The sequence below is a fragment of the Fringilla coelebs genome (genome assembly GCF_963513975.1).
Source record: "Fringilla coelebs genome assembly, chromosome: 5".
Lineage (NCBI taxonomy): Eukaryota > Metazoa > Chordata > Aves > Passeriformes > Fringillidae > Fringilla > Fringilla coelebs.
Genome location: NC_140033.1, coordinates 22,061,738 through 22,086,821, shown reverse-complemented (window position 1 = coordinate 22,086,821; position 25,084 = coordinate 22,061,738). Strand labels below are relative to the sequence as shown.

General features: G+C 40.7%; 1 protein-coding gene across 2 annotated transcripts in view; it reads right to left on the bottom strand.

The window, feature by feature from the left end:
• Positions 1 to 24,707, bottom strand: part of CADPS2 (calcium dependent secretion activator 2) — a 284,462-nt gene extending 259,755 nt beyond the window's left edge. For both annotated transcript variants that reach the window (XM_084205822.1, XM_084205823.1), the window contains exon 1: positions 24,329 to 24,707. In XM_084205822.1, the coding sequence (XP_084061948.1) occupies positions 24,329 to 24,652 (324 nt within the window). In that variant the 5' untranslated portion in view covers positions 24,653 to 24,707. The remainder of the gene's footprint in view (positions 1 to 24,328) is intronic.
• Between the last annotated feature and the right edge of the window lie 377 nt (positions 24,708 to 25,084).

The window sequence follows — 25,084 nt, the reverse complement described above, 5'->3', positions numbered from 1 at the left end:
TGTGACGTAGATATTTTTGATAGGTTCTTAGTAAAGGTACACTTGGTAATAAAAATGATAAGTATTGGGGACAAAAGGTAAATAAGATTTACGTAGTCTTTGTTATAAAAAGATGTGACCACCCTGTGGGCAGTCAGAGTGCCTTTAGCTGCCTTGCTGGTCAGACCCCGGCTGGGCAGAAAGAAAACTTTGTAGATAAGAAATAATAAACAACCTTGAAGACCAAACCTGAGAGTCCAGCCTTGTCCTTTGAAGCCCGATAGGAGTGAACCCATCGCACCCTTGTCTGGGCAGAGACAAATAACAGCCGGCCCGGACAAAGAAGTGGTAACAAGCCTGGGAAAAAGATGAAGTACAATGGGAGTGGAAGAAATCTTAGTTTTGACCAGTGTTTCTCACCATCCAACTCTTGAGACTGACCATAAATTAAATTAATTCTCCCCACGTCAAGTCTGTTTTGCCTGTGATGGCAACTGTTAACTGTCTACCTCAACACACAAACTTTTCCATCTATTTTCTTCTCCTGTCCTATTAAGAAAGGGAATGAGAGAGCAGCTGGTTATATGTTTGGCAGCTGGCCAAGGTCAACCCAGCAGAGCTATAAAACTAATTTCTGTCTAGTCAATCAAGTCTTCTGCAGCTGTGTACTCTGAAAAACTTCCAGAAGCTAAAACCTCCCTCTGCAGCCAAAACCTCACAAGGTGCTGGCCTGCCCTCTGACACAGCTAACAAGCAAACAGAGGTTACAAAAGAAAACTACAGAGAGCCATGCTGCCTTTGCCAGTGTAGTCATGCCGTGTGTTTCCCTCCAAATCAATGAGAACACCCTACCCAGCTTAGGGTGTCACAGAATAGAATAGTTTGGGTTGGAAGTGACCTTGAAGATCATCTAGTTCCAACTCCCTGCCATGGGTAGCAAACTTTCCACTAAACCAGGCTTCTCAAAGCCCCTGCCAACCTGGCCTTGAACACCTCCAGGGATGGCAAATCCAAAACTTCTCTGGGCAATCTGTGCAAGTGCCTCATAAACCTCACAGTGAAGAATTTCTTCCTAATGTCCAATGTAAATCTACCCTCCTTCAGGTTAAGGTCACTCCCCCTTGTACATGACCTTGTAAAAAGTCCCTCTTCAGCCTTCCTGTAAGCGCCCATTACATACTGGACACTAGATATGCAAAGATGGTAAAACAAAAGGTGATCTGATGAATGATGAAAGGGAGAGAGGGTGGTGAACAGCTGGAAGATGAAAACTGGGACAAACAGGAAACCAGAGCTGGGTCAGGTTGCACAAGGCTGGGACAAGATCTAGAGGTAGCACAGGGAAACAGAAAACGGCCAGTGCAAGCAGACAGGACTTACAGGAGAGCCCCATTACGGGATGCCTTTTGGTAGAAAATAAAAATTGGTTAGGAAAATGAGCAAGAACTGGGTGGAAATGTCCTCACAAGTCAATTTGGTGAAATAAGCAGGGTTACTGTCTGTGCAATGGCTGCCCCTATGGTGGCATATCCCTCAACATGTCCAGGAAAAGCAACAAGACTGTCCACCATGGCTAAACGAAAGACAAATCCCAGCCCGTCCTCACTGGCAGCAATTTCCTCTCTTCCATGCACATGGGCAGTCAGGATGTTTTGCACAGTGCTGTTATTACTGTTCCATCCCCCCTGACAGGGAGTGACCAGGTAAGGGGCAGAGAGGGGCTCACAGGTGATGGAGCAGCCCCAGAGCACGGCAGCCTGACTGATGCTTCCCCCCGCATGGCTCCTGCATGGCACTGCACAGAGGGCACCAGCCACGTCTGCCAGCAATGCCCTCTTCTTAGCTGAAACCCTTCCTAAAGTTTCTCATCTGCTTTTTCATTGGCACTCAGGCCTGAAACAAGCCTGGATTTCAAGAAATATTTAGTTCTTCCTCCACCAAGCTTTCTACATCATCTGAAGTGCTTTACACCACTGTATTACAAGACGTAATTACTTGAAAGATTACATCTCAACAATACTTTTGTTTATCCCTCTGAAACAGTTAATTCTTCTCATCCCCTGTCAAAGTGAACTCTGACAGCAAAGAGTCTGCAGAGCAGATTACTAGGCAGCTTGCTGAAAGCATTTCTACCCCAGAGAAACAAGCATCCACACAGAAGGGAGAAGGAGCTCTTACTCATTCTCAAGTGCCAGGTCTTAGAAGAATGTTACACTTGAACACAGACTTGCAGTAAACATAAAGAGAAATCAATACAAATGCTACATTATGCCCACGGCACTCTTGTTCACACTTGTAAAAATCTTCTCTAAGTAACTGCATCTCTATAGTGAAGCTCATATTCCAGCTAAACAGAAGCCAACAAAGGGCTCCAAAGAAACCATGCAGGAATAGTTTTTAAATCTAAAACCAAAATTGCTTTTCCTCATAGTCAGGACAATTTAGGATAAAATACTAAACAAAACTAGCTTTTGCCCAAAAAGATCTGTGAGTACCATCAGGGTTTTGCTTTGATTTTTAAACAAAAAGCCACATGATGACCCATGAATATGGTTTAAGACTACACAAATGTAGACTTAAAGTTCTGACTTTCATGTTCTATTTTTTAAAGAAAAGCTTTATACTTTGGCTCCAAAATCAGCTTATCAAGCCAATCAACTTGCAACAACTGTGGTAGAAAAAGAAACACACAGGGATTTTAAAAAAGCAGTCAACCAAACAAAAAAATCCTCCTGTGTAATATAAATTATAAAAGCTCCATGATCTCAGGTACAGTTAGATTCTACAATGGAAGACAGTCTTCAACCAACACAGGAAGATGTTAGTCAAGAACTCAATACTGAAACTTTCCAGAGCCTTTCTGAACAGAAATTTCAGCACCAGAATGGTGCAAAGCAATTACAATGTCCCATGGGTGATACAAGTGAGCACAGTTCCCAGGCAACACAAAGATAATAGAACACAAGTGGCCGTTGAAGGAGTTATCAGAAGCATGAAGGATACTGAACATATATTCTATTTTTTTTTTGATCTTGCAAATTTAGCTCCTGACCTCTAAAGGCAGCACATTACTTAACTTTGTATTTTAATTTTCATGTTGCTTAGATATTTCTTATGTACCTTAAGCCACATTCATTAAATAAATCACATTTACAGATGTGCTGCTCTCAACAGTTTGAAACTTCTTGGTACACCAATCTGGTTTTACAAGCTAGCCAGCTGAAAACAAAAGGAAGCAAAAACCACCCAAAGTGACTAAGTCTCAATTGACAACTCTGCTCTAAAGTTACTAACACACAGAAATCCCATATCATGATCTTCCATGATATTAGAATTCACTGCAATCTGCGTGTCTGTTACTTCGAAAGGAACACTGATTCCCCAAGGCAATGTCTCTGATCTAAAAGAAGTCAAAGCCTGCAAGGAAGCAAAGCACTCTCATGAAGGCACTAATTTTTCCTTCTAAAAAACCTTGAAACTTGAAGGTTTAAATTTTGAAAGCCCATATGCCAAGAAAGTTTGCTTTTAGAAACAGCAAAAAGGAGGTAGAACTTCTGTTCTTTTTTTAAAGACAAACCTAAGATAGCATGTTGTGAAGCATGAAGTTACTATGAAAGGCTTCAGAGGCAGCAAGCTACCTTGAAAGGTCTTTGCAGAGATAGACTGAAAATAAGATTAATACTCTTGAGAAAGGAGAAAGTAAAGAAATTGTATAAAGCATAAGATTCTAGTCTTCAAATTACCATAGTCAGAACAAGTGCTATCATCTCCTGAGATCTAACTTCATAAAGTTAAGAACTAGACAGTCCAATACCTAATGCCAAAGCTCAAACAGCATATGCAAGCAAAATATTTTTGCTCAAGTCCTACTCATTTTGATGAATTCTGGTCTGAAGGAAGTGACTCCATCCAAAACATGATGTGGTAACAATGCAGCACCACAGAAAAAAAAATACAACACCCACATTCAACTCTAGATACAGTCTATATTGTAAACAGCTTGGCAACACTTCAGGATGCAGGATATATATTTTCTTCTAAGAGAGTCACACAGATATTCCTTACCACAACTTGAGTGACACCCCAGGTCAGCACTGCCCACTAGCCTGAGACCCAGGCAGCTGTGTCCCACCTACGCTGCCTACAGCTGGAGAACTCAGCTCATGGGGAATTCTTCTCTAAACCTACAGAAATTTTTTTACGCTCATAACAGTGGTGAAACCCCTGAAAAGATTTTCAGAAAGGTCAGTCTTCTGAGTTTTCTGTTGAAGATGTTCGAATTCCTCCTTGTGCTCAGTGGAGATCTTACCCATGCCGTCAATGTACCCAGCCAAGCAAGTCACTTGTCACTCTACAGCACACACCTTATAAATATCCCAGATGAGTGGATATCCTACTGAATGAACTGATGCACACGTCTCTGCTGACCACATAACCCCTAACTAAATAGGAGTCCAGACAAGAGTGCCCAAGTTTACATACTGCCTTCCCAAGCCTGTCTTCTTGCATGTGCAAACTCATCTCTTCAGTAAAATACAGAACTGAAAATTAGTTAACTCATTTCTGAGTCACTGATTGCATCCACGACAATACTGCCACTTTGACATTACGGCATTTGAGAATAAAGCCTCTTTGTGTATGAAGTGAGGGAAATAATGCTACTATGTGGAAGATTTTTAAACTTACAATAAACAGTACATTCCCTGCAAATTTTCCATTCTTTTATTTGTAAAATATATGAAGAGTGGTTGCAGTGCATGATAGTTTAAAGCACACAGACTCATTTATTGCATGTAGGACACAAAAACTGTACAATCACTAAAGAGGCTGACACAAAACTTTACATCTCTCAGATTCTATCCGGATACAGCATCCCATGTTAAAAAATAACATGAAACACGTTATAACCCAAAAATAACAGATGTTTCTGGCATCATGACAAGACAGCAGCATGCTCAGGACATCCACAATAAACCAGAATTTGTGGAAAATCCACACTTAAAGGGAGCTAAGACTTAAGGAACAATTCTTCTCTTACTTTGGAAAATAAGGTTCTGTGTAAGAAAAAAAGAAAAACCAACCCTTTTTCATAATAATAGACAATCAATTATTCAATCATAAATAGTATTGAACAACAGAAAAATAAGGAAAATAAATCAGTATTCTGATATTCAGTGAGCCTTTTGTAAACACAGCATCATCTTTTGACAAGGAATTTCCCTCCAGGTTTTGACCTCCATTTCTGCTAAATTCTAGAGCCACAGAAATAATGCAAATTCAGCCTAAATTTCTAACTTCTAACAACAAGGACTTTCAGGCATATTTACACAAATCATACTGCTTCTACAGATGACTGCTACAGAGTTATCTAAAATAAATTAAAAAAAAGATCAATTACTATGTTGGTTATATACAGTGAAATCTCAGAGCCACATGTTAAAGAATAAATTCACATTCTTCATGAGCCATCTGGTTTAAAGCCAAGTATTCTTCTCCTCCACCCAGAAATCTTGTGTAAGCATAAGAATAGTACGTTATTTTTCCTTCTAAATGAACACACCTATCAAAAATCCACAATTCCTTCTAAGGCAGATTCACAAACACACCCCTTTCTGAACAGGCTGAAAGAAATATCAAAAGAAGATATTTTACAATCTGGCTGTGGGCTGCTATCGCCACACACCTAATTTTCAGTGCAGTAGTACCCATTCATATTGGTATGACTTCACTCAAATAAACACTAAAGTCCTTTCAGCACCTCCAGGGTCTCCTAAGTTACAGACCAATTAGGAATTGCTAAGCTGAGCTGCTATTAGCTCAACAGGCATTTTAAAGTCAAATAACAGCAGATTTGCCTCAGAAAACTAATGCTTGACACCACTGTATAAATCACCCAAGTCTTTTAGATGCTTGTCTCTTTTATAACAATGGATTTTATTTTTACACTCATAAACAGCAAGCTCTCAACCACCAACAGTTTTGTAATTCCTCTTCATTTTACTAAATTAGTGTCTTAAAAGCAGAAGAGCTAAAAGAGTGAAGAATTTGAGGGGTTCCTCTTATTCACATCTGACCTTTGGCAGCACCGTTGTCAAAACAGGTAAAACCATAAAAATTAATTTTGGAAAAAATACCAATTACTAGGAAATGCTATACTACAAACTAAAAGTATTTAGCTCTGGAAAATTTTGCCAAATAAGAGTTTTCCTTTGTTAATGCTTCTAAAGTTTTCTTCAAAGTCAAAACATTCAAGCAAGGGTGTTCATCACCATTAGGAAGGGAAAATCCAGATTGCCTCCCCTAGAACAATTATTCCCCCTCTCATCTGCCTATCCTTACGCCATGTATTGACTCCTCTGCCAATACTTAAGACTCCTGAAAAATAGCTATAAAAATGACAGTATTCAGATTACATGATCTCAAGTATGTCACTAAAAACAGCAGTGAGGATGGGAGTTGTACTTCTGCACAGCATATCATGAAACTTCTTCAGTTGCAGCTGCATTCCATGGTCTCACTTTCAAGAGAACTGTAAAGAGAGTGGTAAAGATAAGAAAAGACAAAGAACACAAACTTCTATCCAAAGTGTTTCCCACAGTCATCAGTAGGTCTTTAAAAAGTACTACTTCCAGGGAGAAAGAAATGACTGAAACTAAGGGGAATGTGGAAATCTCTCTGTTTAGAAACAAACCCAGAACTTTAGACCCAACAGCTGACTAGAAACAGTCAAAAATTGGCAAGTTTTCATAACACAATAGCCCATGCTCAAATTTACCTGTCTGAATACCCTGTTTGGCTCCATGGCCATACCGTGTTATGTCCCTCTGGACAACCTGGTGGAGCAAGCATTTAACATTTGCACACTCCTAAAGACAGAAACCCATAGTGAAAGAGGACACAACACTATTTAGACATTATTCAGATCTGTGTATATATGGAAAAACCATATAATTACATATTTTTTAATTCTGCACCAATTATGATTTAATTTCTTGATTTCTGCTTAAAGGAAATGGCCAAGAAAATTTTCTCACTCTTCCTGATGCAGACAAACCTATTCAAGAAGGAGGTATTTAACTTAAAATGTTAAAGTTTACCAGCCTATTCTTTTTTTCTATTTCCTACTGCCCTATCATTGCAGAATGGTATGATTTTTCTCAAAGTCTACCACTTAAAAGGAACAATCTCAGAAATGTTTATTTCAAAGTGTTGCATAATGTCATTATTAGCATTTTATTTCAAATCATGACTCATGGACATTCATTCTGAAAAGCTACAAAATAAAAGCACTAGGAAGCACGCAGTGAGAGACCAGGACAATAATGAAAATGAGAATGGAAATCAATAAAGAGAAAAGAACTAGAGCAATGGGACCTGGACCATATCACAGACCATAATTCACTGGTGACTAACTTATGCTGAATGCTAACAACTGAATGCTGGCAGGAAAGCATTTGATCAAAACCTACCTGACAGAGCACAGAGCTCAAAAGGCAAATCAAGCAGGTCTCTCTAAAGCTACTCTAATTAGAGCTTAGCAGTGTGACCAATTTTGTTCCCTTCTTAAAGATAAAAGGAAAAAAAGAAAAAAAGAAAAGGATAAAATAGTCTTAAAGCTATTACTCTCCATAAATGCTTAGTTACAACTTCACAATATATTCACAGAGTATCTACTTGTGCAAAATCCCACTGAACCGCAGAAGTTTCCCTCCTCAAGTCCCCTGAAGGCCAGGATCTGAGCAGGGCATAGCACTAAGGCAAAGGGGAAAAGGTTAAGTGGCTCCAGGACAGCACACACATTTAATAACATGATGGCAGACCAGATAACATCCGATGTTTGAAGGAAACAATGAAAGGAAGTTGGCTGAAAGCCTCCCAGCCTTCCCAGTTTAAGTCAGGAATAAATTCTTATCTTTAATCCTGCAAAAGCTGCCTAAAAAAACTTTGGTATACACTGTACTTGTAGTTTATGTATCTAACCCAAAGGCAAGAGAAGAGGATTCTTGATCTCCATCTCTCTCACTGTCACAGAAAAAAAAAATGGCACAGTGATTATGTACATGTCAGAGGAACTGAGCTGACACCTACAACACGGCTCTTGCACTGTCAGCTAGGGGGTAGTCTGATATTCCAGAGATGTAATTTCCTTTCTGAACTTCAGATAGAAGCCAACTTTTAGCATTTCTATTATTTTCAAAGTTACAGTAGAAGACCAATACTTTGATATTCGTCCTGTTATGCATAGAAGGCATAATGATGAAGAATTGGAGTATACAAAAATCAGAGCTTCCAGACAGAGAGCTTATTCCTTCCTCTAATTCCCAGTTCTCCCCGCTTCTAACTGAGACTACCAACTTAATTTGACAGGATGCCTCTTTTCCCCGTTATAAAGCTTCCTTCTGCTGCAAAGGACCAGACAACGCAAGCCTAAACCAAGAGGCATATATGCCATTCCATAAAATCCCCCCCAGTACAGCTGAGGAGTGGGAGAAGTGGAAGAGCTGTGCTGAATGAGGTTTGCTTAACTTTGTGCAGTTATACCTCACAGGAACAAGAACAAGATTTTCGAAGTGATTCACTTGATTCCCAGCACAAGCACAAGCACCATTCTCAAGAAGCACAGAAAAAATGACCAACCTTCAGAAAAATGCACACTATATACTTTGTCACAGCTTTTCCTAAAATTATTACTTAGGAGTGCTGAGTAGGAGTAAGGCAGATAGGCCAAGGTTCTTGCAACTTTCCAGCGCTGGGAGAGGCCTGAATTACCACACTACAGACAGAATAAAGGAGTACATAGGGCCATAAGTAACTCACTCTTGTGCTCTATTCAACCACAAAGTTGTGGTGTCAAAGTAAGGAAAGTTAGGAAGTTACGAAGGAAGCGCCAGTCTGTGTTTTCTGTTGCACAGAAAACTCGTGTATACACATGCCAATGGGTTGCAAAACAGAAACACTGGCTCAATATTTTAGAGGGAAGGATTACCTCTAAATGCTGCTGTTATACATGCTATTCATGTTATAAATGCTAGAAGCATTCAAGTCATATGCAAAAGTATAGTGAAAATTCACAAGTCTGGACAGACTCTATAGAGAAATCAGTATGTCCTAACCATTTAACCTCCTCTGGTCAACAAAACACTTGACCTAACAGATGTTTTGTAAACTCTGCTCTGCAGTGTGCCAAACGTGGCCAGGGCAGAATGCCAGGAACAGCCTTTTTAGAACCTTACTGGACAACCAGGAACTCAAGACTATTGATGGCAGCTGGGCTAAAAACAAATTACAACACAGCAATACTGCAAGTGAACTCATACAAATTGTGCCACTGAACACGTTTTGTTCTTTATCACCAGAGCACTTAATTATTTTGAGAGCTTGCAGATAGACATGGTTATTGAACACAAATCTGGTCTCAGCAGTTTGCATTTTGTCAGGAAAATCTCTTTAGCCTGGAAACCGAGAAGTGGTAATTTATTCTCTATGTCAAGGAATTAAGAGGAGTTAGTCAATTCAGTCATCTGAAGAGTTGAGAGACCTGAATGAGACAGTGTGCAAACTCTTCTAAAGACTCGGAAAGCTGTCCAGCATTGACCAAAGTATCCTCTTTCCCAAAAGAGGGCAGCAGGTCTCTATATGCACAGAAGCATAGACTCCACAGGACAAGGATATAAAAAAAAGGTTAGAATCAGGGTAAGGGTAATGGAGTAATAGCTGACCCAGAATAGGAAGGATTAAAAAGTTACTGATCTACCACAATAATTTAAAAGATTATAAAAATCAAGTAATCTGCTTTCTTTTACTCTTGCTTTCTGGCTGTAGATCTTATCTAGACAACAGTTACACAGTGGAGATACTGCTACAAAGGGAAAAAATAGTCCAAAAAATGTGAAGGTAACTGTTAAAGGAGAAATAGAATGAAAGGTAGCTGAAAACTGACTTTCGTGCTGTTATGACAGAGAGAACAGGAACATGACTACAAATATTCTGAATCTGAAGACTGATATTGGCATTCAAGGCTGGGATGCACTTGCACACAGAGTGGATTAAAAAAACGTGTTGGATAAAAAGATGTACTGGAAAACAGCCACCACAGGAGATGTGGTAACAGAAATGGGGTGAAATTCAGCATCCCAAACTTCAGGCCAGGACTCACAACAATTTCTGCAAGATTTTTGCTCTCCTTGGCTGCTCTGAGCTGAAGGCTCAGACGCACTGCCCTAGCACACTGCAGGCACCGTGTTCATGTGACATGAGAACAAGGGAGCATTAATTCTAGCTGCAAAACCTGCAGATAAAGGCAGTTAGGATAGTCAGAGAAGAAGAGAGACTACTGCCTGAGGGGTGGTTCAGACCTTGGATTGTTTCATACAGCAGAATGAGACACCACCCTGTACTAAATCCTTCAGGAAGGAAAAGCTGTTATTACAGCTGAAGGGCAGAGCTGACAGAACAGGAAGTGGGTATGAACCAAACCTGTAAATGCATTTGCCAGGAAACAAAAGGCTCACAACTATCAGAGTAAGGAAAAACATAGCCATACCTACTAAGTGAAATTTCACCTGCTTCTAAAAGAGACAAGATGTCTTATTTTTGGACATGAGACTGACTCAACCCAGGAGGTCCCTTCCCATTTGCACTTCAAGAATGATACACAGTAACTTGTCTGTGTGCTGAATACATTCATCAGCTTTGCAATAATTTTGCAATACAATCCCACAGCAAATCTCAAATTTCATTCAGCCATGATATTTGCCAGCATGTTTACTTGGTGTACCTGAGGCACAGCAGCTTTGTTAGCCTGGCTTATTACATGTTCTGTCAAAGGCACAAATACAGTAGCTGAGCTGTCTGGCAGCAGATGTGTCCCCTGGTAACTATCTGGTGATTCAAAAAGAATTCTGTGAACTGGCAAGGGGATAAAATACCTGTTTTCACACAATACATTGAGGGAAAATCTACAGCTCTCCTATTTGTGCCACCTTTCAAAAAAAGCCCTTATTTTTGTTTTCTAAGTTGTATGAACACAATTTGCAAATACAGACATTAAACTAACTCAGACAATCAAATTCCCCACAAAACAGGAATAGCTTAGTCCATCTCGATCTTTCTCACTCTTCTGCACTGATTGCAAAAATTTATTTACTTGCAACAGGAAAAAAAAAACCCAACATAATATTTCAATTATTAAGCTGTATTTGGCTTAAAATAATTGGGCCCAAAATTAGAAAGCAACTTACATGTATTTGAGACTGTTTTCAATTTTGGTACCTTAAGTACTGGTTTTTTCTTACTTATTCATATGAATGGCTGTGGTGAGTACATGCTACTGACACCTGCCTTAGACACACAAATGCACATCCTTTCCAAGGATGGGTTCACCCCATTGACAAAATGACTGATTTTCTCCCTGAATCCTTCAGCCTTTCGGAAAGGAAAGGTTAGAGGCTATCTATCTTATTCTGGTGTTATTATGCAATTCTGTCCATTTTCCAGGCTCTCCAGAGCTATAGACTGAAATGGATTTGCATCACTGACCATCTGTATTGCTCAGAGCTGCAGCTCCTCACACCTCTTCACTCAATCTTTGAGCAGACACATTACTCCAGCTATTACAGTCAATAGGCATTACCCCATTTATCTTATTAGCACTGACTGAGGCAGTGTTAGGCTGACCACCGATATGAAGCAGCTGTTCCAGACTAACCACATCACTACTAAAAATACAATAGATCAATTTCTTTTTTTTTTCCCCCTAAAAAGTGACTTATGACGGCTGTGTTGGCTGCTCTGTAGCCTCACTAAAGTCAGGCTGAGTAAAAGGTAAGCACGATCTCTACAGTTGTGCAGTGCAGGAGGAGAATTTTTTCTTACTGTATTTTTAAACCACATAATTGAGATAGCTGTTTTCCTGTTGGACTCATTATTTTTCCACTATAAGAAAAAAATCACAAATTCAATCAAATTAGGAAAACAAATTATCCTTCACACTGAGAACAGGTATGCTTCCAAAGCGAATGTCTGCAACCAAGGTACAAATCCATCCTAAATATAAAATCAAGCAAGATATTTAAGTCTTATGCCTGTAAAACTTAAAGAGCAGAAACAGAATACTAGAAATTCAGAGTATTCATTTCAGCAGAATGAACTCTGACCTAGCCCTAAGGAATCAGATCAATTCTAAAAGCTCAATATTAATAAAAAAATTAAATCTTTACTTTTAACATAATTCTTATTAAACAGCTTTGCTTCCTTACTACAAGGTTTAGGAGTTTTGTCTTTGAAAAAGCTACAAAAGCCAAGGCAGAAAATACAGATCTGCAGGGTTTGGGGATGTTGGATTTGTTGGCTTGGTTTGGGGGGTTGGGTGTGTGTGGTGTTTGTTTTTAAAGAAATTAACGGCAATTTACAAGTTCTACTACAATAGACAGAAAACATAAGACATTGCTGGAAAAGTAGTAGTATTAAGTAACTTCTATTTCAGTATTTTATGCTTAATCATAATTTTAAAACCAGTAAGATCATAATGTGCAGTGCAGCACTCATTCTAATCCCCTTCCATGGTACCTACAGCTTTCTTCCCTGCTTGCCTCTGCCATGGATCATGGTCTCACTTGGAGCATACAGGAGTCAACTGTGCTCACATCCTTCCTCCAGGATGTGAACACATTCAGGGTTACAGCATACAGCCTTATGGGACCAAAGAGATATTAATCATGTCATTGCAGCACAAAACCTTATGGGACCAAACAATACTAATCAATTCCTTGCAACACACAACCTCATGGCACCAAGGACATCCTGATGAATCTGTTGAAGCTCAGAAGAACTAAAAGACACTCCAAAGGACATGGGTATTTCGGTTCTGGGTTTGGTCCCTCTGTGAACATGAATCCTTCATAAAGAGGGGCCCACTACAATGATCACAGATCGATCATTGAGAATTAAATGTCACATCTGTTAACTTAGATGGACACCACACAGCAGTGGGTTGATTGCCCAGCCTAACTCCTTCAAGACTCATGTCCCCTTCGAGTGCACCCCAGCACTCTGGGGTACCTGCAGCCTCCCACCTCAGCCTCCAGCAGAGACTTAGAACCAGTATAGGAAATTGCTCCTAGGGTTTAAGGCTTCCAAGCATTTATTTTTATTTATTCCTAATCTGAATTTCTATATATGTGCCAATGTAATTGAGGATTAAGGCTATTAAAAACAGTTCAAATTAATAAATTAAGGAGTGCCAATTAGGTAAAATACCCAAACGGATGTCTGGATAAAACTTTATCCATTATTAGCCCTGTTAAAGAACTGCTTCAGATAAAAAAGCCTTATTAATTGAGCTTGAGAAGAAGATAAATCTTTAAACTTTCAATTTTATTCTGTCAGCTGTAATTTCCATATTGCTGTTTTTTCAGGAACATCGAAAAATCACAGTCCATTTGGTGGCCCATACACTTGACAGCCAACAGTTGCTACAGACACACATGCTACTAATCAACACAGAGGATGCCACCCAGAGGGCCTCTGCAAGCACCAGAGACCTCTCAGCTCTGTGAGCAGAGGACCATTGCAAAGCCAACTATTAAAACAGAATGCACTATGTCAGCGTGTTTCATAGGCAGGTTCTGTTGAAGTCATACATTAAAAAAAAGCTGAAGAGAGCATTTGATATTGAAATAGAAATACTATTCCTATCTTACCTCTCATTCTGCCACTATTAGTCCCTGCCTCAGCACTAGAAAGCATAAGCACAGCAAACTTGCAAGGCAGTTTTCAGGTCTATCTGCAGGATTAGATTCAGTGGATAGCTCGGGGTGTCACAATATTTTCCAAGGGCACATTATTTGCTCTCTGAAGATACTCTTGAAAATGATTTCTTAGTCATTAATTATTCATTCTATTTCTTATAATCAGTTCTTTTAATTAGTATCCCAGGCAGCTTTGCTGAGAAGCCCACACTTTCAGTAATTAGGGGCAGTTTGTTGCCCCTAATTAACTTCAGACATAGCAAGACTCTTATTACTTTGTTATTTCAGCTGTTTTTATGTTTGCATTGCATATGCTGTCCTGCTTTAATGGCTCAGAAAGGAGACTCTTGTGTCCCTGTTGTGCTATTTATCTCATTTAGGCTCCATCTCTCTTTCTAGACTCTATATTAATTGCTGTATATTAAATCTCTGACTCTCTGAAGTCTCGTCTACACTGGCAAGCAGTGTGACACCAGAAAAGTGCATCTGTACAGTGAAACAGAAGCTATCAGCCCATACAGCCTCCTACCCTTTTGTGCTGCTTTCTGTAGTTAAGTGCACTTGTAACAGACACAGTTGTAATGCAGCAAGAGGGTCGTGTATGGAGGCTTTACCCAGTTTGCTGATTTTATCACGCCTCTGTGGTATCTTAAAGGCCATTCTGGACCAAGTTCTGACCAAATGTTGTTAGCAATCAATGGGTTAATAAACCATTAGAGTTTAAATATCCAGAACACATAAAACAGCTAGAGGTTCAGGAGTAATCTGAATAATTTTGTTATTTTAAATAAATAATACTTCTCTTTCTTACACAGGGTTTTTCATCTACAGACAGTAAGGTATGTTAAAGCAGCCGAAAGACAGGTGTAATCCAGTTACTCCAATTAAAGTTTGAGGACGAGTCAAGCAAAGACACCAGCAGCTCTGCTCACAGCATGTCACTGACCTTCCGGGCGATTCATCAAGGAAAGGGGTTTTAAAAATTCCCATCCCAGGCTATGGGTAGTGGGGGCAAAGAGGAGAAAAATTTTCAGCTGGCTCTAACAGAAGTCCTTTAAGGTACATCCTGTACTCAGGGTGTCTGAGAGAGAGAGAGCCACACACAAAAATACAGAGTCTGGTATCAGTGGGCTTGTGATCTGCAGAACAAACTGATTAGCTTTACATTACACAGCTAAGAACAACACTTCCTCTTCAGCAATACATGAGCAAAATACATCAGTATGTAGGCACACACAGCTGGATCTTGTAATTTTCAGCTTTCCATTGAAGGATATTTGGGTTTTTATATTCCAGGTGATAAAACAGAAGGCTTATATTCACAAAACATAGCTAGTCTTATAATAGCTTTATGTACCATTTATATAAGCTTATAACATTTATTATCACAGAAAAAGCCCTGAGAACATGAAGTTATTAAGTACCTAAACATTAAGCACCTAAAAGTTTTGGATGGCAGAGAAAGACAACTTTAAAATCTGTCCTTAATCTCAAGTAGTGTTTTTAAAGTAAATTAATTAGGGAGACAAAGTATGCTGAAAAGAACCCAAAGTCATATAAGCAAGATTTTCAGAACTCGTGTCACAGAATATTTAAGCTAAAATACATCTAGCTACTTCATAACCATGCCCCAGTAGGCTCAGAATCTCGACTGTGTGTAGCATGTGTGGCTATGAGAATGATCCTGCATTTGGAGTTAAGTCACTGCAAGCAGAATCTAAGTGTCCATTCAGTCAAATACTCCAACAGCTGGCTGAATATTACTACAAAAAGAAAAATTCGAATGGAGTTTGTTAACTTCCATCTCAACATAATACCACTATTTACTCATAAGTCCCCACTGGTAAAAGACCGAAAAATCCTCTGTCTATTAATGACACTGTGGTAAGGAAGAGAAAGTGAAAGAGGAACTGATTTCTATAATTTAATATCAGATCTATACCAAAAACTCTCTTACTTTTTTTTTATTTCTTCTCATTGCCTATGCTCCATCCATAAGGAGGTCAAAACAATTAAAAAAATCCTAAATCGCCAATATTAATATTTTAGCAAAAATATGTATGTGGTGTATTAAATAGCTGGAGTAGAGAAACATTTGCAGAACACTTCTGAATGAGAAAAAACCTTGCCACAAGGCCTCAGAATACATAACTTACAAATAAATCAAGGAATTTATGAGCAATAGGCACAAACTGGGGATGCTTCCCAGCAAAATAAACATTCAGCGTAGACTGCCTGAAGGTAAATTTTTTCCTAGAAAAAAAAAACTCATTAATTCACCATTAAAAAAGCCTAAACATATAAAACAACTTTTTGCAGAAAAAAACCCAGTTTTTCCCAGTGCACTATATGCTACTGCTTTGATTTTCATGCAGTCCAACTTCTGCATACCATTTTTCTCACCAGTTCTTTGCCCTAGTGATTCTGTATTACACTAGCATGGATTTTGAGACTATTCCCTTATTTACCAGTTTATCATTATCCTTTTTTCTAGACCAATCTCTTTCTTGCAAACTCACTCCCCAAGATAGTCCTCCTTCATTTCTGTTTAATACTGAAAAGCATAACTCTCATGACCAATGGATTTCTCTGCTACAAATTCATTTCTCTTTAAATTTGTCATTGTCCTTGCTGAACAGTTACTCTACTCCAAAATTAATTTGGTTCCATACACTTTTTCAACATCTCCAACTTAGTCCATTAAACTCTCCATCACTGGTGGCTATTTCTCCTCTAATCGTTGTAGATGCTCACCATCTCTTCAGAAGTCTCATTTATGCCCTGTGTATTTGTCCGTCCTTCCACATCCTTGTCTATGGCCCCAACAAGTCTACTCAAAGTATTATCCTAAGGATTCTTTTTGTGTCTATCACTCAGAGTATCCCTCCAGCACCTTCATTACACAGAAGCTGCCAGCCTTTATTTCTAAAACCCCACAGACAAGACAATTGAACATAGATGAATAATTAATGGTTGAAAGAAAAATGGAAACACAGTTGCAGAAAAATTCTTGTATAATCACCTTCTCTTTTTCTAATTTTGATTCACCAGGTCACATGTTTAAAGAAGTACTCACTGTAGCTCTGTTCATTCTTCACAATGCTATTAATTAATGCTTTTCCCCTTCCTGACAGGAAAAACACTCAAGCACATGCTTGAACTCATGCATACAAGCAGTCACACTTGAAGAGAAGCATATGCTTTATCTCCACACTGCAAAATAAATAAGAACCAGAAATAAATTCTATTGAGCGAGTACCATCAACTTCTAGGGAGTTTCAAATACAAAATGAAAAGCTTCCAATGCTTATGGCTGAGAAAATAACCTTCAAAATGCAAGCTTAAGCTGATGCAGCCTGGTACTGACATGCAAACACTCTAGCTCTCCTGCTGCTCAGAGTTTCCCACATACAGCAACAAACTGAAAACTGCCTTTTCACAGCTGCTGTTCTGAAACCTGGGGGAATCAGCTGCAATGCACAAGAACTGGGCTGCTTTCAATTCAGTGCCAGCACTTCTAGGCTGAAATGGGCACTGGAGACAGGCACTAGGCAAATGAGAAGGACTTCAGCAGACTCTGTCCCTGAGTGGACAAGAGTCTGAATGGCAAGAGCCAGAAGTCCCAGAGAGTCTGAGTGCTGGACCTGTGCATGCCACTGCCATCAGCTGGCAGCAAGAGGAGTAACTTGGAAATAAATATAGGAGGCATGCTTGCAGCTAATGTGCCAAAAAAACCCCTATGTGAAAACTGACTTCAGGACCAAACGTTTAAAAGCCTTAGAGACTGGCACCTGGTTCAGAGACAGTAACACACTAACTGGGGCTCAGTACAACTCAATAGAGAACCAGAGTCAAGGCATAAAGACAAACACCCCAAACACATCCCTCAATGAGCAGAGACAAGGTGCACAGCCAAGCGCTTTCCAAGCAGGCCACAAACACATCATCCATCTTCCTCTAAGGATACCTCTTTGGTCAATAAAGCAAAGTCTTGTCCCTGAGCTATGAGCTCTTCACTTGCAGCAAGGGAAGCAGCAGGAGGCAGGCATATGTTAAGTAAGGGACACCTACACACAAGGTAAAAACAGGGATAAGAGGAGAGTAGAACACAAATACAAGGGTACATTAAAAAAGCAACTTCAGGATGATATTCACCAGTATTAAAAAGAAATAGTACAAAGCCAGAAAGAGAAAAACCGACTCTAATAACCAGCATGAAAATGGAAAGGCAATTGGTTAGTAGTGTCCCCAACATGAACTGGTGCCAACAGGTTTGCATGGGGGAGCAAGGGGGGAAAAACTGAACATTTTCTATTACAGGAATACACTGCTCAATAAATAGTAAACTAGGAACCATACAGTATTTTCTGTTCTGGCAACAGTGTACAGTTAAAGACAGCACGTAGTAATTGATATATTGCACATCAAGCAGGTAAAGTGTTTTCCCCAGCCTTGTTATTCCACAGTATCAGTGAGTATATTTCACAGATGATGTCTGAGAACGTATTAAAGACAAGATGAGCTGATTTGGTATTTTTGCCCCTCAATCACCAATTACAGCAGTTCAGATACACAAAATGCAATGTGAGAATAACCACTGCAAAGGGCTTAGAAATACAAGGAAGCCCAGCCAGACAATTCCCCTGTACAGTCCCTAAAGAGAGGGTAGCAAAAAACTGATCCTTTACACTTTCCTCCTGTCAGCTCCCCTGTAGAAAAACCCTAATAACTAGTCTTCCACAGGCACTTCAAATGGGGTATTTGCCAACAGAGCTAACACATTTGTAAAACTGTGTGGGTGACAGAAAAAAAGAACCTGAGGTCATGCATTCAGAAAACAAAAAATAAAACTGTCCCATCCAATAATAATAACTACTCAAATTTCAAAGGCAAGTATAGGTAAAATAGGCATTGAAAACGAAAAAAAAAAAGCAGGCAAAAGAAGAGAGTGATAAATTTTTCATCAGGTTTGCAGACTGTCCATACATGTTCACTTCATTACACAGATGTTTGCCAACACGTGGTTTTCCCAGCACACCGCCAGCTTCTGGCCAAGCCACACTGATCAATGCTGAGCTGGTAGGCCAGAAGGAGAATTTAAGATTAAAACAAAACTCTGATGGGTTGTCATTTCTGAAGTGGTGCTGGTTACTAGGAGGCCTTGCTTCTCTCATCGCCCTTCAGTACTTCTTCAGCCATGGCTGATTCAATTGCCCATGGAGAGTAACTTTCCTACTGCAGGCAAAAACCAACTTCTTCCCCAAACAGCTGGTTCACACAGGGGTAGAAAGATCTATTTGTGAATAACCTTGTCTCAACATATAGACAGGTCTGTAGGCTACCATATTATGGGTTTTGACAGGATTTACCAGAACTCTCTATTCTCATTTGACTAAAAATAAAAACTATACACAGCTCAGAGCATGACAACAAGGTGTTATGGGGAAAAAATAAGAAAATAAACTTGATTTAAAATTACTTTCAATAACACCACAAAAAGAACTGAAATTTGTAAAGGAAGCAATGAAGGTAGAATTGGAAGACATATTTCTACAAAGATCTTTAGCAGAATTTTGACCAGATGAACAAGTTTTATAGCCATGCTTTTTCTCTGAAATGTGTCTAGAGTTTCTGAAAATAGTGGTTTTGGATGTATTCTCCTTGCCACCTTAGCAGTGCAGAAAGCAACATCTAATGAAGTATGTTCAGAGGCCAGAAGACAACTTTTCTTTCCCAAAACATGCTTAGCCAATAAATAAGCAGATACACATCACCAGCTCAAAAGCAAGGAGATACAGGGCTTGAGACAGAAGAAAGACAAACACTGGGAATAAAACTGCAGTCCAGAGAATGAAGTCTAACCCCATAACCAGTATTTCCTGACAGTGTTATGTAGTGAACACGCATCATCATAAACCTCTCCTTTACAGATTAAGTCCAAGAAAGAAGAATGCATTAACAAAATTCAGATGAAAATAAATCACTGATTACTGCTCCTATTTCGAGAATTAGCTAAAAGTCAATGCTTTTGATTTACTTATGATTTAGTAGCTGGATGGGAGAGAAGAAATGGAAGGAAAATAGGTCATCAAGTATTCAGGAAGTAAACTCACTCAGTGAGGAATTCTACATGGCCAGATCAATTACTTCTAATACCTATCACCTATGAAAGCAAGACTTGAATTATCAGCTTTGATGCACTAAGCCTTTCATACATTAAAAAATCTTGTTTAGCCTAGGAGTGCTACTTCTCCCTCTGTCTTGGATTTCTGTGTGGCTACTTGATTACTAACAGCAATTTTAAAATGTTGAGAAAGAAAAACACAGGAAAAACAGAAAACACACTTTTTTTTTTTTCTTTGTGAGTTAATTGTAGCACTTTGCTGTCCCTTCCTTCCCCAGGAACTTTAACTGATTCACCTCCCATATACAGACCCTGCCTTTGGATCTGTACACTCACTGAGTACAACTGGGTAGGTACATATGGGTGTACAACTGATTAGTATAGACAGTAGTTACCAGGGTTATCATCCAATCACTGACTCAGTACATACATACTCATATATGCATATGTTCACATAAAGCACTGCCCCTTGATGGAAGACAGTGACGAGTCAATTTCTTTCACTAAATCTCATTCTATGGACAAATTCAATCTGGTGGTTTGAGATTCAGCTTGGCTGGGGTAGGAGAACAGAAGAAAGAGGAATGGGCTCAGTTAACGATTGCCTTCTCTATTGTTGGGACCAGAAACAAGGAGGAGTGAAGAGGCAGAAGAAAAATTGGTGAAATATGTTTGAGGGGACTCATTAAAAAAGTGGCAGCTACAAAAAAGTGAGAGTCTCCTTAAACCAGGGACAGACAAAATTTGCTTTGTAAAAGAACAATATGTAATGATGCATCAATATTTCTCTGCAAGGTGGAAAATACATGACTAAATGTTCACAAATATCTATTGAAAATATGTTACTAAATACATACTAACCCTTCTCAGTAGAGCTAACTCCATCTTCAACAGGATATGCTACCTCACCATGCTATAAACACCATGCTCCAGTTAAATAACACCATGCTTCAGTTCCACACCTCCAATGTTCGATTATTCCCCCTTCTCTATCAAAAATCTACCAGCAACCAAAGTAAGGTAGGATGTAATAGCAGGTCATCAACTAACTCGGAACAGTTAAAAAAGAATATTTCTATCACATATGCATCCTAGAGAGTAAGAAAAAAAACCAGAGAGCCATATTATAAAAGTATGTGATTCAACAAACTCTGGGCTAAATTATGTTGAATTTATCATTAAAAGCAAGATAGAAGAATTGATGCACTCTGGCAAATTATGCTAGTTCTTTTTTCTTAAAGTTTGATTTTCTTTTTTAGTTAACCTTATCTATCACAATACAGCAGAGCTAATTTTACTTAGCAAGAAGAAAGAAGGAAGACGAGAGGACAACAGAGGAGTGGAACACTGCCTGCATTCAAAATTCTTTAATTAGTATAACAGAGTTGTTAAGTATGGTGGTTTAAAGATATCATACAGTATATTTTAATCTGATACTAAAGCAAGAACATAAGAAGCCAGCCATATTGTAACCCATTTCCTTACTGATATTACAAAGCAGTTGAAGATACTTGATATATGAATTCCATCTCATTCCCTTACTGGATAATATGTTCCACATTAAAAAGGAAGCAAACTGCATTCCTCAATATTTGCTCAGCAATATGCCAAATGAATGGGCAGAAAGAACAAATTACTTCTGCTCTTAAGCAGGGTGGATACTATTATTAGGCTCTTGAAAGACTGCTGGTCTAAAAGCACTACAAGGAGTTCACAAGCATCACAGATTCTCATTCCAAACCGTGCCTTGGATAACCCATGATGGACAGGGCATGCTGCAGCTACCAGCTCTAGTGACACGGCACAGGTAAGGAACCTCAAGCCAGCTCACAGTGGACAGCCAGCCACAGGCTGTCACACACGTCAGAACTGAAGCAAAACCGCAAGAGATCAAGTCCATATCCATATCCTATCTTAGCAGATAGAAAATTAATTCAGGAAATAAGACAGAATTTTTATCCCATAGAATATGAGTCACCGAATCACATAATGGGTAAGGTTGGAAGGGGCAACAGTGGGTCATCTGGTCCAACCTCGCTGTTTAAGCAGGGTCATCCCAGAGCACATGGCACAGGATTGCATCCAGATGGTTCTTGAATATCTCTAGTCAGGGAGACTCCACAGCCTCTCTGGGCAATCTGTTCCTGCGTGCAATCATCTGCACAGTAAAGTTCTTCCTCATACTCCAGTAAAGAACCTCTTTCTCATATTCAGACGCAACTTCCGTGCACCAGTTTCTGCCTGCTGTCTCTCGTCTTAGTACTTTGCACCACAAAGAGCATCCTCTTGACATCCTCCCTTCAGGTACTTATATACATTGACAAGGTCCCCTCTCAGTCATCTCCAGACCACCTGACACACCTCCCAAAGTGTCTTCCTTCAGAACATGGTTTAAGACAGGTACTCTCATTCCCAAGGCTGACATGAGGCCATGGTGCAGCGCAGAGAACAGAAGTTAGACATGAAAGAGGGCTCCTTCAGACAGCTCTTCGCAATCCCAAACTATCCAAGCAGGTTCTCTGAATTCTCAAAACTCATGACCAGTTCTATTACCCCACATGCAACAATTTACTGGGTAATATATACAAAATTGTCAAATAAGAGGAAGGATGGTTATGTGTTTTTCATTAGCTCTAGAGAGAAGTGCAACTCCTCAGAAGACTTATTTTTTGTGTTACGTGTTATTTAAATACACTGTTTCCTGATCAGGAAAAGACAAGTCATCCTTGTTCTGCAGCTAAATTCCTAACTATGACAAAAGTAGCTTTGTACATACAGAAATTAATGCAAAATCCAGAGTTGACTTAAAAATAGTAATTAGTAAGAGCAATATTTAATTTTAGGTATCAAGTCAATTTTGTCAATCAGTCTGTGCATTGCTCATAGTTAAATCTACAACAGTTTTATTTCTGCATTTGCTGCACTTTAGTAATCTCTTTTCATACATTTTATTAATAAAACTAATTAATACAGTAGTTATTTTTAAAACAGTTCCTATACTTAGTGACATAGATCAGTGAGAACTTCTAAATGCTCAGTATCTTCTGCAATGGACGGCCACAAGCTGCAAATTGGAAGCTGATTAGGAAAATTTAATCAAGAGAAGGGCAATGGAGCAGTAGAGCAGGTCACACAGACAGGTTGAGATCTCATCCCTGGAGGCTTCTGAGCCCCCTGTTAGAACCTAGATTGATATCAACTCTACATCAAGTCTGCTTTGGCTTTGTCCAGTGGGAAGTCACACTTAGAGGGATCCAGATATCTCTTCAAAATATAATTTCTATGATGGTTCTGTGTTTGGGTAGGGAATTTCTAATGGGTTGAAAATTATTATTTCCGATGTCCTCTGGCTTTCTGTTTACAAAATGCCTCTAAAGTTTAAGTATCTAACACTTAATAAAAACAAAATAATCTTCCAGAAACAATCTTATTATTATTACTACCATGTTGCCACATTAACTTGTCTGAGAATTCACTACAATTACCTACAGAAGGCATACTTCAGATACCCCAAATATTTAGCACTGGATTTTACAAACCTTTAAGACATATGGAAGTATCAAAATCATAAAAGCCAAGTAGAATTAAATAATTTTTGTGTCCTATCACTATCCTTCTAGAAAGTGATGTAGAATGGGTTTTTGTTTGTTTCTTTTGTTTTGGATTAGTTTGTTTGTTTACAGAACTGAAAGTAAAAACCCCATTTTTGAGACCAAACATTTCAAGAACTGAGCTTTTAAGTAGTTATCTGGAAATGTAATGCCTTAATCCAAAACTTTAAGTATTCTACTTATTCAATAGCTCAAAATTAAGAGAGAATAAGCACAAATACCTACACGCACCTGCCAGTTCTCAAAAGCTTGTCTTTCACGTACGAGACACAGAGAACAACTTAGGTCAACCTTCCTTAGAAGGTCATTCTCACCACAAGCATGCATGTTGATTGTTTCTGCGTATAGAGAGCACACTCAGTAATTCACGAAACAAAATAGTTTTCTCGTTCACCTGTGTTTTATGGCTTAATTTGCTCGGGTTGGGTACAGACGATCAGAACGCGACTGGCAGGAGGCACCTCTGGAAGGTTTAATTCCACCCATCAGGCACCGCCGAGAAGCAGGAATATATCCTCCACCGCAGAACGGCCCCAGCGCGCCCGCTCCCTGCGCTCCTGTGCCCTTCGCACGGCGACTTCGAGCGCAACTCTAAAAACTTAAGCGACTTCACCCCCGGTGACTGACAGGTTTCTAAATAAAGGGTGTGTTTCGGTCAAGGCGCGCTGACACCCAGCCCTGCAGCAGCCGCTCCGGCAGCGCCGCGGGCGCTCCCCGCGCAGTGCCCGGCCCCGCTCAACCTGTTGCGGGCCGGAGCGCCACGGCGGCGGCGGCGCGGCACCGGCGGCCGGGACGGACGGCGCGGGATGGCCCGCGGGGGACGAGCGCACACGGCGGGGCAGGGGAGCGGGGAGGCGGGGGCTCACCTTCTGCTGCCGGCGGGCCATGTCCGTGGGCTGCTTGGCGTTGAAGGGGTGCGCGATGCACCTCGCGATGAACACGTAGAGCTGCAGCCGGAGCCGCTTCTCCCGCTCCTCTCGCTGCAGGCGCTCCTGCTCATCCCGGCCCTCGCTCAGCACCGAAGGGCTGGGGCTGGCTGCCCGTGTCGCTCCGGCCTCCCTGCCCCGCGAGTCCCGGGGCGGCTGCGGCAGCGAGCGCGGCGAGCCGCCGCCCGCCGCCACCAGCACGTCCCGCCGCTCCTCTTCCAGCAGCTCATCGGACTCCTCCTCGCTGGAGGAAGGGTCCAGCATCGCTCTCGGCGGGCGCGCCCCTCGGCCGGGCACGGAGCGAGGCGGGGAGCGGCGCGCACCTTTCCGGACACGTCGAGTTTACACACGGACTGTTTCCGACCCGCGGCGGCCGCCGGGCGGGAGCGGCGGGGCGGGGAGCAGAGGCGGGGTTTGGGAAGGGGGTCGAGCCTGGGTTGCCGTGGGAATTGCTCCGAGCGGCTCCCGGCGGAGGCAGAGGCGGGACTGGGGCCGGGCTAACATCTCCTCCCGCCCCGGCGAGCGCAGCGGCCCGCGAGTGTCCGGGACGGTCGGGCAGGCGGGGCTGGGGCCGCCGTAACAGCGCAGCTGTCAACGCAGCCCAGCGCGCGGCTCGGCTCGGCTGGGCTCGGCTGCCCTGCTCCCAACGACAGGGACAGCCGCTGGCTAGGGAGTCCGCAGCAGCGCTGCTCCGCT